This window comes from Pogona vitticeps, chromosome 1, assembly GCF_051106095.1.
Source record: "Pogona vitticeps strain Pit_001003342236 chromosome 1, PviZW2.1, whole genome shotgun sequence".
In the NCBI taxonomy this organism is placed as follows: domain Eukaryota; kingdom Metazoa; phylum Chordata; class Lepidosauria; order Squamata; family Agamidae; genus Pogona; species Pogona vitticeps.
Window position 1 is genome coordinate 264533127 of NC_135783.1, and position 18193 is coordinate 264551319.

The 18193-nt window shown below is 42.3% G+C and overlaps 1 protein-coding gene across 3 annotated transcripts in view; it reads left to right on the forward strand.

The window, feature by feature from the left end:
• Positions 1–414: 414 nt before the first annotated feature.
• The window catches only part of IPO7 (importin 7), a 52989-nt gene continuing 35210 nt past the window's right edge, over positions 415–18193 (forward strand). The window contains exon 1 of one of the 3 annotated variants that reach the window (XM_020789902.3): positions 415–634. In XM_020789902.3, coding sequence (XP_020645561.1) covers positions 545–634 — 90 coding nt within the window. In that variant the 5' untranslated portion in view covers positions 415–544. Of the gene's footprint in view, positions 635–15885; positions 17777–18193 lie in introns of those variants that run through there. The other 2 variants (XM_020789903.3, XM_078383927.1) reach the window with 2 other exon arrangements.

An 18193-nucleotide genomic window follows, 5' to 3' on the forward strand; every position in this document is an offset into this window, starting at 1 on the left:
AATCACTTGTCTTTGATTACACCGCCTTTACACTACACTCTTCTACGCTTTCTTCTCCTCCTCCACCACCCCCTTCGCTCTATCCCAGCCACGTTTGTGAGGGGGACGATTTGTGAGGGGCTGGAAACGCCGTCCCCAAATTTTGGAGAGAGACGCTCCTCTCTGTCCTGGCTCACAAACCAGCCCTTTTGTCCGGTGACCGCGTAAATCCTGAACCCTCGGCGGGGAAGAGAGAAGCCCTTTGACCACCAAAGGGCCGCGCGAAGGCGAGGAGGCGTTTGACGCAGCCCAGAGGCGGCTTTCTTGCTTCCCGCCTTCGACGTGGACTACAGTTCCCGTGATGCTCCTCCTCGCAGAGCAGAGCGGAAGGTGTTGCTCTCCCAGCGGCAGCTCCATCCGGGGCCTTGGGGCGTCTCTTCTCCTTTCGCGCCGCCGGCTGCCGCTGTGGAGCGGTGGGTCCATGTGCGCATTGAGCGGCGGTGGTGCCTCTGCTCTCGCCCGCGTTTGTCTAGTCTCGCTTCTCCCCCCCCCCCGGCCTTGATCCATGGCCATGGATCCCAACACCATCATCGAGGCCCTGCGGGGCACCATGGACTCGACGCTGCGGGAGACGGCCGAGAGGCAGCTCAACGAGGTGAGGGCGGCGGCGGCGGCAACAGCAGCCCGGGCCGGCAGCGTCGCCTACAAGGCCGGGTGGGGATAGCGGCGTGGCGGGAGGCCGCCGTAGGCCGGCGGCGAGCGCTTACGAGAAGCATCGACGAGGGCGAGAGGCCGGTCGTGGGAGCAGCGAGGAGCCATGTGGGGACGGGGCGCGCAGGGGAGACGCTCCGGGAGAGGAGGCGGCTTTTCCTGGGGCGGGCGGGCGGGCGGGGAGGGGGAAGGACGGAGGGGGCGCGCTGCCCAACGAGGGGAGCACCATGAAGGGGACGAGGGAGGTCACCTCCAGGGTTGGGAGGCACGTCGGAATTGCAGGCGGGCTCGGGGAGGGGTGGGGTAGGAAGTGGGGAGCAGGCACTCGGGCTCCCTGGGTCAGATTGCCGTGCGTGTCGCGCTCCACGTTTACACTCGGGGGCGCCCACTTGGGGGTGCGAGGCCAGGGGCCCCGCCAGAGAAGGAAACGTGGGCAGGAAGAGGGAAGTAGGCGGTGGCAAGGAGTAGTTTGGGCGGTGTGGAGAGCGAGCCCGGCGGGAGCGGGGGTGGGGGGGTGCGAGAGAGAGAGAGAGAGAGAGGCCGGCCTTCCTGGCGAAGCGTGGGCAGGAAGCGAAGGCCTCGCCAGTGGTCGGCCGGTCCGTCCTCCTGTCAAGGCCTCTTTCCCGCTCTCTCCCTCTCCCTCCCTCCAGCATTGTCCTCGGGCACATGGCAGGCGCGTCCACAAGCTGGACAAGCTGTAGTCGTCGTGGCCGGCCCGTCGCCGCGGCCCCGATGGCACCAGGCGCTTGCTCGCGGCACCGAGGGAGTTTTAAAAACGGCTCCTCTCGAAACTGGATGGCTTGAAGGATTCTGAATCAGTGCCCTAGGAGGGCATTATTCCTTATATGGGCAGAACTTTGTGATTTCAGGTTAGGAAGTATTAAAAAGCAGGTTGGTGAGGAGATCTGAGATGTTTTACTAAAAAAGGAAGTAAGATCTGTCACCTTCTTGTGAATTAAATGGTTCTATGAATAGCAGAACACACCGTTCTGAGGAGTCTGTACAATTATGTGGGATGATGAACTTTGTAGACCAGGCAGTGTGGTTGGAATCAAGTTTCAAGGCACCATATTTGTATGTAGTTGCATTTTCCCTTTAAACTTTAAATACAGTCCGCACACCAGTGAAACTCTGTTAAAGAAAGCAAGGTGTCTCATACAATTCCTGAGGAGTTAGCTCACCATTTCCTATATCATAAACTGGCATTCACTGTAAAGTGAAATGTAGTAACAGCATCAGTACAGTGGTTTATGATTATGATTCTACATTTGCTCATAGTTTTCTTATGATCTATAGATCTCCACTGGTTTTGTTGGAAAGATGTAGTCTATCGATATGCTAATTTTTAGAAAAATCTACATTATCATGTTGTTTGTTATGGTGACCAAAAATATGGTGCCTGCTTTGAAAACTTTGAAATCTTATACCAAGCACTATGCAAATGTAACTTCAATGCTGTGGTGCTTTAGAATGAAAGGTTAAAGCTGTGGTGTACGTGGTTTACTTAAAATGCAGATTTGTTTGCTATGTTTTTCCTTCACTTGTTAGCTACACAGGATGAGTTAGAATTAAAGGCTATAGTAGAAGAAGAAAATAGCTTTTGAAACTAGGTTGAGAAGTGTAATGGGGAATTGTAAAATATGTTCACTTGTATCTAAGTGTTAGCCCTTGGAAATTCTGCTGCTAAATTTGCATAAATCTAAAATCATTCTAAGCTTAATATTTCTAAAAATTAAGCTAAGAGGACCATTTTATCTTATGTATTTCTTTTTCTATGGCTTCATCATATTTAACTTGGGTTGCTGTGACAGCAGGAGTAATTGACTAATGGAGTCTGGAAAGCTGAGGGGTGGCAGAGTCCTTCTGCTGACAGTTCATTTTGTACAGTAGACAATGAGTGTATTATGATTTTCAGATAATATGATTTGCCATGCTTCATCTGGTTTGCACATATGGTTTTGCAAGACATGATGGTGCTCTGTGTATAAAATAGGTTATCTGTGTGCTTGCTTCTTTTGCAAACTGAAAAAGTGGTAACACCAACCAAATTAGTCAGTGTAGTTTACTGTGATTTCAGAAGTGGTTCTACTGGACATGTAAAAGAGGCATGGCTATTCACAAATATGGAGCTTGAGTTTGTTGATAGATGTCCTGCAACATACAGTGTTGAAATGATTATATTATGACTCTAAGGGGAGGTGGTTTGGGGACAAATTTTCCTGGGACTATTTGTAACATGATTTAAAAATTATCCGAATTTTCTGCATGGGTTAAAAATACACATTGGCTAAAAGTCTTGTTGCTTCGCATAGTAAATCACACTAAAATAGACCCATTGAATAAATAGGGATTTGGTGAGTCAACTCTAATGCAGGTGCCACTCATTCAAATTGGCTTATTTTAGCATAGCATAGCCCATTTGAATCAGTGCTGATGTACCAAAAAAGAAGCAGAAGAAGCTGCTATGTTGCTTTCTAGGTGTAGTGTTCTTACTGCCTTTTAGGATCTATAGAGGGTGCCTCCTGAAGAACAGTCAAAAAGGCAGATCAAGTAATAGGGATCCAGCCTTTACTGGATGGGGTTACACTCCCTCTGAAAGCAGAGGTGCGCAGCTTAGGAGCCTGAATATCCAGATTTTGGCAGTGGCCAGGAGTGCATTTGCACAGTTAAAACTAGTATTCCAACTGCACCCATTTGGAGAAAAGAGACAAGATGGTTTTTTGAATCAACTGTATCTTTAGGTGTATTGTAAAGTTTTCTCACACTGTAGTAGAGTTAAGCTAACAGTCTCAAATAACAAAAATCTTCTGGTATTAGTAAAGTAACATTTGAAAATATGCAGTCCTTTGCCAACGTTTTTGAATGAAGTCTTGGTTTTTGTTTGATATGCATACTTCATAACTTGGTTACAGCATATTATCATTTTCTTATGATTGTAAGAGGGTTTTTTTTTACTTTCATACATCTTCAGTTCTTTAACTCTGGTCAGAATCATGTTGCATACCTTTGCTGACAGAAACAAATGAGCAGGAGCAAATTACTGCTAATTAATGAGTTGACCCATTGGATTCCTGGTTGCGTGCCACGTCATCTGACCTGTATGCAGTGAGTAATCCAAACAGTGACTTGTTAATTAGTGGCATTTTATTACTGTGTATTATGCCATTTCTCTTCCATCAGCATAACTGTGCAATAGAATTTAGGCTTTTGTTACTGTACCATTGTTTTTCAGTTTTTACAGACTCTTGATGTTTGTATTTCAGTATCTTTGCAGATTTGCTTTTAATTCTTTTTGCCTATATTTAAAAAAGAGCACTTGTCCATTTCTTGTTAAAACTGGGCACTCTGCATCCACTGCATCCACATGGGGGCAAGCAGGTAGTTGCCATCTTTCAATCTTGGCTATTATTGCACTTCAGGATGCAGTGAAGGAAAGAAACTACTCAGTTCACCTAACCTACATAGTTCCTCTTTAAATCATTTGGGTTATGTGGAACCTAGCGTACATAAAATGATAACCGTGTTATGCTGGTTTTGTGTGAACCATGTATATAGAAACTTTGTTGTTACATTCCTTCAAGTTAGAACTGACTTACAGCAAACCTAATAGGACTTTTAAAGTAAGGTATTTAAGGAGTAGTTTTACCAGTTCCACCCTCTAGTGAGTTTCCATTGCAGAGCCAGGGAATTGAATCCATGTCTCCTGAGTCTCAGTCCGTTACGTTATCTATTATACTATACTTGGTACCCTATAAAAACTATATATCTACAATTCCTTCATGACTGGTTTGGAAAGCTTTCACAGCTCCGTTCTACCAGTAGCCTCTTCTCTATTTCAGAATTGCTGATTAATGTTTTTGTTGTCTGGGATTGTGGAGAACAAGCACCAATCAAGTTCCATCATGAATAAAATGCTTTGAACTATATGATCAACCTTGACTGATATCAGAATGTGTGACTGGTCGATCTTGTAGATATGTGCAGATACATAATGGACAGATGAATACTGCTTTATGTCAGAAATGGGGAGACAATTACACATAATAAGATGCTTCCTGCTTCTGTCTGGCTACATACTACAGAATCAAATGTTTATAGCCAACCGCTACACAGTACAAATGAATCTGGTCAGATCTCTCATCAACTTTGAACTCAAGAGTTTAAGTGCATTTCTTAAACTATATTATCCATCTACTGTAATGAGACAGAGAACAGAATTCCAGTGTCGTTCTGCTGCCCAAGATAGATCCAGAAGAAAAACAAAAGTACTGTGGCAGGTGGCATGGGTTCCAGCCCAATTTCAAGAGACATTTGTTTTGTGTATTACAGTCAACATTTTCAGATTCAGACACGTGAAAAAGACTGCAATCTGCTAAAGCTTGCAGGGAAATAAATTTGATAATCTTGAAAGTGTCACAGTATGGTTGTTTTGTTTTTGTTTCATCCAAGAGAGACTACCACAGCTATCTCTTTCAAAACTTTTCTCACAGAGGTTTTGGATACAAAGTCACCCAACTGGAAAAGATTACTCCTCAGCAACAACAGACCTTGCCAGAGAGATGCTGATACAGGAGCCAGGCCCTGTTGCAGATCCTGATGCCAGCTTTATCCCCGTATCTGCACTGATAAGACTGTTAGAGGACCTGATCATGTCATCTGTAAATCCGGGGTTTGTTTATCTGTAGGGATGGGACTTTCAGATTTCTTGGACTATAAATCCGTTAATTTCCCATTCTGGTAGTTCTACCTGACTTGCGTACCTCTTGCAGTCACATTTTCATGTGGGAGAAAATAGAGTAAACTAGAAGGGTTTAAGATTTAGGTAGGCCTAGTGTCCTGCTGAGAAACAAAGTTCACAACCAGCATTGGGGCAGAGACAGGGCACTTGGCTGGAACTAGGCCTAGCTAAGCCTCAAATGCTTCCAATTTAGGCCTTTTTTTACTAGTGAGTGATTTTTTGTGTGTGTCTGTAAGCTGTGTATAAGTGAGGTAGAGCTCCCAGAATGGGGAATTACAAAACATGTACAGTAGTCCAAGAAATAAAAAAATACCATCTCTCTCCAAGTGCCTTTTTTATATAGGTGAAAAGATTAAAAAGCAAATCTGCAAAGATACTGAAATACAAAAACCGTGTCATTTCTTGTCATTCCATGTGATATACTGTATGCTGCTTTTTTGCACCAGTGCCCCGAAACAGGTAAGTTTCTATGTAAAATAATAAATGGACACAAATCTGATACTTAAAAACATAATGCCAAAAAAGGTTGAAGAATGCTCAGTTGGACTTTCTGTCTCCAGTCTCATCTAGTGCAGTATTGATGACGCTGTCTGGAAGCAGCATTCCAGGACTTTAGGCAGGAGATTTTCCAGGTCTGACCAGAAATGCTGTTGATTGAACTTGGTACCTTCTGCATGCAAAGCATATGCTTTGCGCCTGAGCTACAGGTAGCACTTCAACTTTGTCTCCCTTGGCTTTTAAGCTCATTGCATATATTAATCAACTTATAATGCAGTTTACTCTGTATTATGTTTTACACCTACTCTTTGGTCAGTTTTCTTTGCTTGTAATTTTTGCATTAGTCTTTTCTCCTGCCCCACATCATTCCTTCTGTTTTCACTCCTGCACCAGCCATATACACTTACCTTGGACAAAGACTTTTTGGCATGGCACATTTTAATCTATTTATCTGAGATTGGATGACTTTTGAAATCATTTATTTATTTAATATCTTGTCCATCTAAACCAACGTCTACTCTGGGTGGCTAACAGCACTCAAGAATAATAAAATAAAATAAAACAACAACATTAATACAATTGAAGATAGCAAATAAATTAGCCATTGACAGGAGGGAAGGCCTGCCTAAAGAGCCAGGTCTTGAGTTGGGTCTTAAAAACACCTAGTGAGGGAGCCAGCCAAATTTCTTGGGGAGAGATTGTTCCAGAGCTGAGGGGTCACTGCCGAGAAGGCCTGCTTTCTTCTTTCTCTTTGGGCCTCCCTCAGTGTTAGGCCTCTCAGCCTCCCATCTTGACTAAAGTGAGTGATGTGGGTAGATCTAGGTGAGAGGAGGCATTCCACCAGATATTGAGGTCCTAAACTGTTTAGGGCTTTATATGTCATCATTAGTACTTTAAAATCAGTGCAGAAACAAATGGGCAGCCAGAGTACGGGAGATATGTTGATGTTTTCTCACCCCAGTACGAAGTCTGGCCATCACATTCTGCACCATTTGAAGCTTCTGCATCAATCTCAACGGTAGCCCCATGTAGAGCACATTACAGTAGTCTAATCTTGAGACTACAAGTGCATGGACCAGAGTGGTGAGGGCCCCCACATCAAGATAGGAACACAGCTGTGCAATCCGTCAAAGATGAAAACAGGCGGTACGGATCACTGATGCTATCTGGGTCTTCATGGTAAGCGCCAGGTCAAGATGGATCCCCAGACTGCGAACCAAATTCTTTGTGGTGGGAGTCACCCCCCCAAAAGGGAATTCCCCAAACTGCTGACATCGGGGCCACCCACCCTCAGGACCTCCATCTTGTCCGGGTTCAGTCTCAGACCATTCACCTCTATCCATTGCAATATGGCCTCCAGACAGCGCTGAAGGGATGAAATGGCATCCACTGTTGTTGGAGAAAAGGAGATGTAGAAGCCCCACACCGCCTGATGACCCGACTCAGCGGCCTTATGTAGATATTAAACACAATCGGGGAGATAATCAAGCCCTGCGGAACCCCACTATTAAGATTCAACAGAGCCAATACACTCTCCCCAAGCTGTACTCTCTGGGGACCATCCTCCAAGAAGGATGGGAGCCAGGCTAGTGCCAGACCACCGATTCCCAGCTCAGAGAGCCTCCCCAGGAAGATACTGTGGTCACTGGTATCGAAGGCAGCTGAGATATTGAGAAGAACCAACAGAGACATTTTGCCCTGTTGGCCTCTCTCGGCAGGTCATCAAACAGGGCAACCAATGCCGTTTCTATACCGTGGCACAGCCTGAAGCCCGACTGAAATGGTTCCTGGCCATTGGTTTCATCCAAAAGGGAGCTGGTCAGCCACCACCCTCTCTACCACTTTGCTGAGGAAAGAAACATTGGCAACGGGCCTATAATTGCCAATGTCATCCACCGCCAAACTTGGTTTCTTCCTAATGGGCCTAATGAGTGTCTCCCTGAGAGACCCATTAATTATTGAAGTGGCCCATTCGGTTGTTATAGGCCTGGCTGCTTTGATTAGCCAGGCCGAGCAAGGGTCATGGGAGGAGGTGGTGGCACACCAGTGGTCAAGCGCTTTGTCCACCATATCTGGCATCACAGGCTGAAAGAGATCGAGTCTCATTGGGCAAGGCAAAGCGCTGGACATCTCTGCTCGATCTACTGTGTTCAAAAAAAGAGGGAGCTCTTGGCGGATGGCCTCTACTTTAGATTTTTAAAATGCTGCAAATTGGTCAGGTGAAATACTAATAGGAGGCTTATCACTTGGACCAATTCCGGATAGATTGCGTACTATACAGAAAAGTTCTGTTTGCTGTTTTAAAGCTTTGCTTATCTGGACAGCGAAGTAAGCTCGACTGGCAGCCCTCACCCTGGTGTAAGGTAAAGGTTAGCTGTGATCCTGACAGCTTTTCGATTATAATCCATGGGGTTTCGTCTCCACTTGCACTCTAGCCTTCTCCTACTTTGCTTCATAGCTCTCAGCTGCTGGTTAAACCAGGGTGCTGAACGAGCTCTGCAATTGAGAGGGTGTTTAGGAGCGATCGTGTCTACAGCCCTGGTAGCGGCGGCAAGCCAGCCATCAACCAGAGCCTCGACAGGAGCACCAGTCAGATCAGTCAGAATCCCTCTCATGGAGTCTGGAATCCTATAGGATCCAGTAACCTTTGAGGGCAAACCATTAAAATAGGTTATTGCTGCCTGCAGGGAGGGAGAGCCACCAAGAGGTTGCAGTTAATTAGACAGTGATCCAACCATGACAAGGGGACTGACACAAGGTCAGTCACCATCAGACCACACTCACTTTGCTGGGCAGGGGGGAGGGGAACACCAAGTCTAACATGACTGCCCACATGGGTGGGGCTGTTGACATGTTGGGACATGTCCAAGGAAGCCATGGTTTCCAAGAACTCGAGCCGGCCTGGAAACCTCCGCCTCCTCATAGATGTTGAAATGATCCAAGCCTTGGGGATCCCAACAGAGCCGCGGAGATAAAGTCCACCGGATCCCAACAGAGCCGTGGAGATGAAGTCCACCAACTCCAGTAAGGAAATGGCTGGGTCACGGGGAGACCGGTAACCCAGCAAGATCCCAATACCGTCCCTGGCCCCAATCAACATGTGTAGGGCCTCAATACCTGGTGTCACAACCGTGGGCCACCTAACAACTTCTAGAGTGTTTTTATACACAATGGCTACTCCTCCCCTCCAGTCTACCCTGGTGTTGGATTGCATAACCTGGAGGGCAGGTAAGGCTCAAGGGAACACCCCGTTACCTAACCGTCCAAGTCTCGGTTATGCATGCCAGGTCTGCATCTTCCTTCAGGATAAATTCTTGGATAATCTGGGATTTGTTGGATACAAACCTGGTCTTCAGCAACATCAGATTTAGAGTGGAGGGACAGCTGGTCTGACTATCAGTCTTGAGTCTGATGATTGGTCACAGTGCCAGAACAGTGAACAGCCTTCAAACATCTGAATGTATCCTGCAGACCATTAAGTCCATCACCATACTGGTTCTTTTGCATTTCTGTGGCGATTCACATTCCCCTCCCCCCATAAATGTTTGTTTATTGGGACTATACATACTGCAATCCATGGAATCTTGGGCTAGATAAAATTCAGTAGCTTTTAAAGTGCCACGAGACTTCCTGTTGTTTTGAGGAAACAAACTACAGGCACATGGTTACTCCTTCAGAAAAGCTGTAATACTGGCTGAATTTATACGGACATCTGTAGATGCATTGGGACAAGACAGTAAACTATAGTTTGCCATTAAGTGAGCAGTCCTTTGTCTTGTGTGCTCCCATATTCTCCATTATTGTGAAACAGATGCTTTTGCTTCATTTTTCTGTTAACAATAGTGTATTTTTAAACTCTAAAGTGAGGGTAAGCGTAACCTTTGTTGAAAAAAATAATTTTTTACACAGTGGTTTGAAATTGACTTGTTCCCGTTAACTGCTGTTTACTTAGTTAAGGGGAACCACATTCTGCTCATATTCAGAAGTAATGATAAATTGTGGATAAGAAAAAAATGTAAGTACTGTAAAAGCTTTCTGTTTCTCCTTTCTTGCTTTTTTTCTTTGAAAAAAAATGAGAGGAGATAAAAGCCCCAAACTAAGTTATTTCCTAGGAAATGGATTTTGATCCACGAAACCCCCCACTGAAACAAACCTATTATTCTTTAAGGTCCCAGAATATTTTGTCCCCTCCCCTCACTCACTGCCCCTTTAATATATGTCGTGATTAAGTGTTGTTGATAATTCTTTGTTAGGATCAACCAGGAAATAAAATGGAAGTGGTGTGGTGTCTGGCTGTTGGTTTGCAACTCAAGTTTAAATAGAGAGGACAGGTTAGCAAGTAGCAAGAATTTTATAGCTTCAGACCTGAATTATAGAATAAGCATATAAATATTAGTAAAATGTGGCAGAAGAAGATGGTTATTAAAGGACTAATGATAGCCATCACTGACAGAAGCAGTAGTAGACAGGAATGTATGAGGTCAGATATGAGGAAAAAGGAGATGAGTTATAGGAAAAGAAAAACAAAAGAGGATATATTGAAGTAGAGAACGTTGGAAATGAAATCGGTCTTGATTACAGGGTTGGAGAGAAAGTGTTTGATGAGTTATTCTAGACTGAGTGAAGGAAGAGGTTAAGGTAATACTACAGCATAGATTAGTGCATTAGCAAAAAACATAGACAAACAAAGTTGATCTTAGAAATGTTGGAAGAATTGGAAGTTGAAAGATTTGGTAGGTGTCATATGTTCAATTCCATATGTTAGGGAAGGACAAACTGAAAATGTTATGCAGTGTATAGTCTTCAGAGTACCTCAATATCTGCATTTTATTAGCATTCACTTTTCATTCCCTGGAAAATCTTTTCTGAACACTACTGGGATTTCTGAGTTGACTATTTCCTGCTAACCCAAAGAAGAAAAGCCTTGATGACAGACTACAGGCTGCTTATGTACTCACATGGAACACCAGCACTAGTTTTCAGCTCTAATTTTGTGGTAGGTTTGCAAACCACATGTATGTGTACTTCCATATCTCAGTTTTTCATGTGGAAATTGGGGGCTTTCTTCCTTTGACCTCCGGTTGCTATAAATGTACCATAGGTGGATCTGAAATATAACCCCCTATTCAGAAATTTGGAGTGTAATTGGTGCTTCACCATTGAAAAAAATATGAAAAGACATAAAAGCCCCAAACTGCAAAGGGTTGGAGTCAAGGGACTTTCGGGCCCCTTCCAACTCAAATATTCTGTGATGAACATTGTAAGCTTATATTGGCTGTATCCAACATCTGCTGTATCTCAGATGTCTAACATTTTGTGAATGCTTTTATAAAGATATTTATTTTCATTTAGAATGTGCCATTTTTAATCCCTACCACTACTAGGCTTATCTCCTCCTCTGCTGGTGAGAAAAGTGTGAATTCAGATCTTTGTAGTATTTTGTTATTGTTGCTACTTCTTTGGAAACCACTGACATAGAGAGCAGGGGGATTGAACAGAAAAATGAGGTGCTGTTTGCTTTTTGTTGTTGCCTTTGTGAAACGATTGAGGAAAGTATACTGACTATTTGGATTGGATAAACTAGAAAAAGAAAATTTTATGTATTTATTTAAAATATTTTTATCCTACCTTTCTCTCTAAAAGGACCCAAGGCAGATTACATAATTAAAAAGACAATATTTAAAAGCTATTAACATTAAGTATATATATATTTAAAGACAATTAAATAAATATTATATTAAAGTAGTAAATGAAATCAATGCTAAACATACATTTAAAAGCAACAGAGCACAAGAATCCATTAACCCCCCATCCCCTTGATTTCCCTTGATTTAGATGTTAAAACTGATGATTTAGATGTTAAAAAATGTTGGAGGCTGTATTGGAAGCAAAATAATTATCTGAAATTATTATTAGAGTTAAAAATGCTAAAATATAACTTTCAAAGCAATAGGACTTACTGTCACTTTGCTAAATGTCATTAAACATTAAAAATGTCATGGTAAAGATTGCCATATGTTTTCTGACTCTTACATATACATTGTACTCTCCTATATTGAAGTTTTATTTTGTAGAAGGGTATGTTAATAAAGTTTATTTTGTTAGGTGATATGCTAATCTTAACCCTAACATGTTACTGCATTATGATAAATATCTTAAAATATTATTTCGTTTATAATTTGTGTGGTTTTTAGAATGCTGTCATATATATTTATAGCTATTTCATTTGTGCGTATGCATGCTCATGGTGGATGTAAATTTAACTTGTTTCAGACCAGATGATCCTGTATTTAACTTAGGAGATCTTGATAAACATATTTCTTAAGGTTCACTTAAAATGCTAAATGCATTAACTCTATAGCTGAACTCTAATAATATTCTGCCTCACAACTTGTGGTTTCCTGCCTCTCTCACAATAACCTATACAGTGGTGCCTCGCATTGCGATGTTAATTCATTCCGCAAAAATCGCTGTTGACTGAAAACGTCGAAAAGCCCATAGAAACACATTAAAACCTGATTAATGCGTTCCTAGGGGCTTAAAACTCACCATTCAGCGAAGATCCTCCATAGCGTGGCTATTTTTGGTGCCTTTTAAGCGAGGAATCCGTCCCAGAAAACAGCGGGCGGCCATTTTGAAACTGCCAATCACCTGATCGGTTCCCGAAGCAGGGAACCGATCATCGCAAATCGAAATTCCCCCATAGGGAATATCGCAAAGTGATCGCTTTTGCGATCGCAAAAAGTTCATCGCAAAGCTATTTCGTCGCTGAACAGAGCGCTCGCTAAGGGAGGCACCACTGTATTGAGATGATGGCGACATACAGAATTTTCTCTTTGTGATATATTTGTGCAGCTATGAATAACTGAATAATGTAATATAACTTTTAAACTAAGTGACCTTTGATAGGAATTTTTTTATTGAAAATGCTTTTATTCCCTGAAAGAATGGTGTAACATTTGTGATAACAGTGATGAAAACAACTCTGTTAATAATATTGCTTAGCAAACATAGTTCTTGGAAAACGTCCCTGGATTCTTTGGCTGTTAGACAATTGAGAACTCATACCCATGACACAGCAAGTTAGGGAAAAAGCAGGTTAGTAAATAAAATGTTTTCTTGCTACATATGTGAAAGTGCTGTTAATCACCTGTTCATAAAATGGAGATAATTTATTTAAAATGTTTTTACCCCACCTTTCTCCTTAAAATTATCCAAGGCAGCTTACATCCTTAAAAGACAGTGTTAAAGCTGACAACAGTGTGTATACAAATATTAAAAAGGATCACCAAATACCATAGAGATAACATAAGCAACATCAAAACACATTCAAAGCACATTCTGTTATAATGTCTAGGTTTAGAAAGAAATCTTACATTATTAGTTTATTGAAGTATTGCATCTTGTCAACTTGGTTGTGGTTCTGAAGCAGACTAAGGTGATCTCTGTTGAAAGAGAGATGTGGTGTTGATTCTTCTTGGCCTCTTAATGGCTTCTCTAATCATAAACATGGTCTCCTGGAGCAGCTGTTGGAATTGGGTTTGGGCAGGACTGCTTTGTGGTCCCCAACCTTTCCCAAACTGCAGACCGGTGGGGGGACGTGGCACGCTCGTGTGCAGGTGCATAGCAGCACTTGCAGGTGCCAGTTTGTGTGCATACACATGGTGCACCCACAGGGAGAGGAGCATGTGCATGCACATAGCATAATCGCAGGGGCAAAGTGCGCTCATGCACGTGCACACAGTGATGCACGTGGGGGCACATGCACATGGTGCACTCAAAGGGTGGAGTGCACTTGTGCGTATGCATGCTCATGGTAGAGCAGGAGACCTGTGTCCATGGCCCAGTCTGCAGGTTGGGGACCCCTGCTCTAGAGCAGTGGTTCTTAACCTTGGGTAACCCAGGTGTTCTGGGACTGCAAATCCCAGAAGTCCCAACCAGCACAGCTGGTGGTGAAGGCTTCTGGGAATTGCAGTCCAAGAACACCTGGGTTACCCAAGGTTAAGAACCACTGCTCTAGAGGAACACTTTCAAAATGTGAGCTGGAAGGTTTCTCCTTTACTCTGTGTTAGCTTTGTTTGTGATCCTACAAGTTTCAGTCTTACCCCATTTTGTTTAGTATCTATTAAATCACCACCCATGGTTACTTGGGGGAATTAGAATGTATTTGTTGTTGTTGTTGTTGTTTAGTCATGTCCGACTCTTCGTGACCCCATGGACCAGAGCATGCCAGGCCCTCCTGTCTTCCACTGCCTCCCGGAGTTGGGTTAAATTCATGTTGGTAGCTTCAATGACACTGTTCAACCATCTCATCCTCTGTCGTCCCCTTCTCCTCCTGCCTTCACACTTTCCCAACATCAAGGTCTTTTCCAAGGAGTCTTCTCTTCTCATGAGATGGCCAAAGTACTGGAGCCTCAGCTTCAGGATCTGTCCTTCCAGTGAGCACTCAGGCTTGATTTCCTTTAGAATGGATAGGTTTGTTCTCCTTACACAGCTTTATTTCTCCTTGCCCAATCCGTGTATGGCTGTGGCAGTGTTGGACTGTTTGGCTGTAATAATAGACTGGATGAGGCCTTAACAATATGGAGGCACTAATGGTGAGTGGTTCCTCAGATCAGTTGAGGGTTGCCAGTTCAGTCTGTTATAGAAGATTGTACTTGCCCTGAAAGGCCAAGGATAGCTGAGTCTCTGTGGTGTGGAGTAATCCCCCCCCCCCCCAGCTTTGGCTGGTGATGTAACTCCAACCCTATTTGGAGGTGGATAGTCATGTTGAAGTGATTCATGGGGTTTTACCCTCCTGTTTAAATTAGTTTAATACGTGGTATATGTGACCGCTTTTGAAAATAGTCTGGATTACTGTGATCATGATAGTATTACACCAATTATTTCACAGCTCTGCTGCCTACCTGTTTCTGGGCCCGATTCAAAGTGTTGGTTTTTGACCTGTAGTATTTTACACAACTTAGGACAGAAATAGGAAGCCTTTGGTCCTACAGATGCTTTGGCCTGCAACTCCCACAATGCCCTACCATTGGCTGTACCTCATGGGGCTGATGGGATTTGTCACTTGAAATGTCTGGATGGGAAAAGGCTCTCTACCCCTGCCTTTAGAGCTTCAGTACCTTATGGAAAACAAATTTCGATACTTAACTTTTCCATACTGTAATGTAAGCTACTGACATCCCTTTACAAATGCCCCCTCATTCTGAAACTTGAGGGATGGCAAGAAGAGAAGGGCTTTTTTGCTTCTACCCCACTCCCCAGCTCCAGAATGTTTGCCTGGGTTGTCTGATATCTCCATTGCCATCTCTTTGTTTTGGACAAAACATTCAGTTGGGCATTTAGGTTCACTTGTCATATTCATTATTGAATATGTCTCAGTCTGCAGTTTTCATCCTGCTTCTGGGGTTTGTACTTTTGTACATATGGTTGTTTTTTGTTTTGGACTCGTATTTTTATGCTTTGTTGTTATCTGTCTTTGTGTTGTGTTAATGTTTAATCTCTTTGTGGTTATTTTGCCTTTATTATTTTAATTGATTTACAACATGTAGAAATAATTGTAAAGCAAAGAAGGAAGTATTTCCTAGAGATCACCTGATATATGGTTTTGTACAAGAAATATTTTTTTGAAAAAGAAAAGTTTGTCATTTTCAACTGGCGCAGTGAGAGACACAAATGGATTCTTTGCTGATACATTGTCACTCTAGTGACAAATCCTTATTTTATTTTTAAAACAATTCTTGTTTCCTACAGATAGTGAGAAAGGTACAAATGTGGGAGACTGTGCAGTATTGTGTCAGGTCTAAAATGCTTGTGTGTAATTGAGTGACTATAGCTTTTGTGTGTGTGTGTGTGTGTGTGTGTGTGTGTGTGTGTGTGTGTGTGTGTGTGTGTGTGAGAGAGAGAGAGAGAGAGAGAGAGAGAGAGAGAGAGAGAGAGAGAGAGAGAGAGAGAGAGAGAAACCAGGCTACATAAGGAAAGAAGACAGAGAGACAGGAAGGAAACTTTGTACTTCTTATTTTGAATGTTTGGTTCAAATTTGAATCTTCATTGTGAAAAGTGAAAATAGCTGCCATTGGAACCACCCAGCTGATGAAGATCCATGTTAGGTTCAGAAGTTAGCTTATTTTGGTGATTTATTTTTTAGTGGTCTAATAAATCTGTCACCTGCTCTTGCCTTTGAACTGCCATTGGGTTAATTTATTTGAAATATTTTACCCTGCCTTTCTCCTGAAAAGGACCCAAGGTGACTTCATTGTTATTGCAAACATTCATGATACTTATCTTAAAATGTGCAAAGCTGTATTTAAATGTCTTTAAAAGAACAGCAGTGGTAGTCTTGCAAAAAAGGCTACTTATTTTGCATTAATTAAGCCCTTAATATCGCAAAGAATGTCATTGTACCTGATTAGGTATTTTAAAACTTGAGCTTTCTCTGCACAGACAACAAAGAGTAGCTGATATAATGGGGAATATGATCTTTTCCCATGAAATGAACTCATAAATGTAAAAGCATCCATTATGATATTTTTAGCCTTTTGCTTTAATATGCTAAATGTCTCAGCTCTTTGTTTACAAGAGCAGTTGCTGCCAGTTATATTTCTTGGAAGATGAGTAAAGGAGCAGCTTGACAGACAACGGTATCTCCACAAAGACTCCCAGGTCTGCATGATTCTGTATAGATTTGAAGTACTGTAAAAGCAAACAAACCCTGAGCAATGAATGGGGGGAAAAGTTTGCATCATTTTGTGAAATTTCCATGATTTTATCAAACTCATATCAATGGCCTGATGGGAAACATACCTTTTAAGGCAAATTATTTCAATCAAGGTTACGTTGTTCCATTGTTGTATAGTATTGCTGAATAGATTTCTTTCACCTAGGCCCCTTTTTTACTGGCAGAGAAATAAAAGTGAGTCATAAGTGAGTAGAATCATAAGTCCAAACAGCTAATATTTGTCATTGGCTCTTAAAATGACTCAGATTTGTATGGAGGAAAGGGGAAAATCTTTTACTGTGAGTTGTTTTGGCTTCTCCATGTGCACAGTGAGGGTGAGTGGCAATTTTAAAAGCTGATCCAACAATCATTCCTTTGTGGAAAAAGTATTTTTAACATTGACATTGTTTAAACCCAGGATAAATGCTTTGTGAATTTGTGTATCTACTGTGGCCTAAAATGGAGATAAACCTTTTTTAAAAATCACAGTACATTTTAAAGTAGCTTACTAGTGTCAGGGTTTTTGTATTATTGACAACAATTGTTGTTAATAAATGCAATTGCTGTAGACAGTATTCTTTATTTTTAATTTTCCTCAGATCTCACGATCTAAATTCACATCCACATCCCAGTCTGTAGTCCTAGAAAACGTATGTATTTGTTAACCATTAAGGTACTATGGATTTCTGTGTTTTTCTTTAAAATACATAGAAGTAGAGTGTTGTGCTCCCCAGTCATAGACTCCTATGACAATCAAGTACTGTACTTTGTCCAGAAACCCGGTTACTACAACTAAGAAGGAAAGAGAAAAGGAAAAAGGCATGTTATGTTGTGACATGGGAGGGAGAATAGTTTGCAACTCAACTACCCAGCAGACCAAATCAAAAAGAGTAAACCATGTACAAAAAGGATTCCCAAGGTGCCATCTTGGGTAAAGCAGGAGGAAATATGGAAAATCTTTCTCATTTCACAAGCGAGCACACTTTTTTGCTCAAACTCCTGTTGTTCTGTAGTTGCCTTTGTTTCTGCATAGATCAACTGTAGCCATGAATAGCAAGGGAAGAGAACAACCCAGGAATTGCAACTTTTCCTCCAGGTGAGAAATGAACATCCTAGTTGGGAAGGTGGTCTAGGTCAGTGGTTCTTAACCTGGGCGATAATGCCCCCCAGGGGGCGATTTCATTTTTCAGGGGGGCGGTAGAATGAAAAGAGGCGTCGTGGGGGCGCTGGAGCAGAAGGGGGGCGGTAGGGGGCGCTGGAGCAAGCCAAACCTGTGAAGATGGCTGCAGCCTTTTTACAATGTGCATGAATATATATTTTCCTCCTATCTTAATTTAGTTTCAGAGTTTTCGTCTTGAAATTTTTAGTTCCTGCATTTTATGCCCTTTTTATATTTCTTTTTGAGTCTTAAAATTCGCTTGCAACTAAATCATTAAATGTTACTTTTTGGGGGCATTTCATTTTCTTGGAATTGAATTTTGTTTTCAGGGGTCATTGGATTTAAGTGTCTTAAATAAATAAACAAACAAAAATAAATAAATAAATAAGAT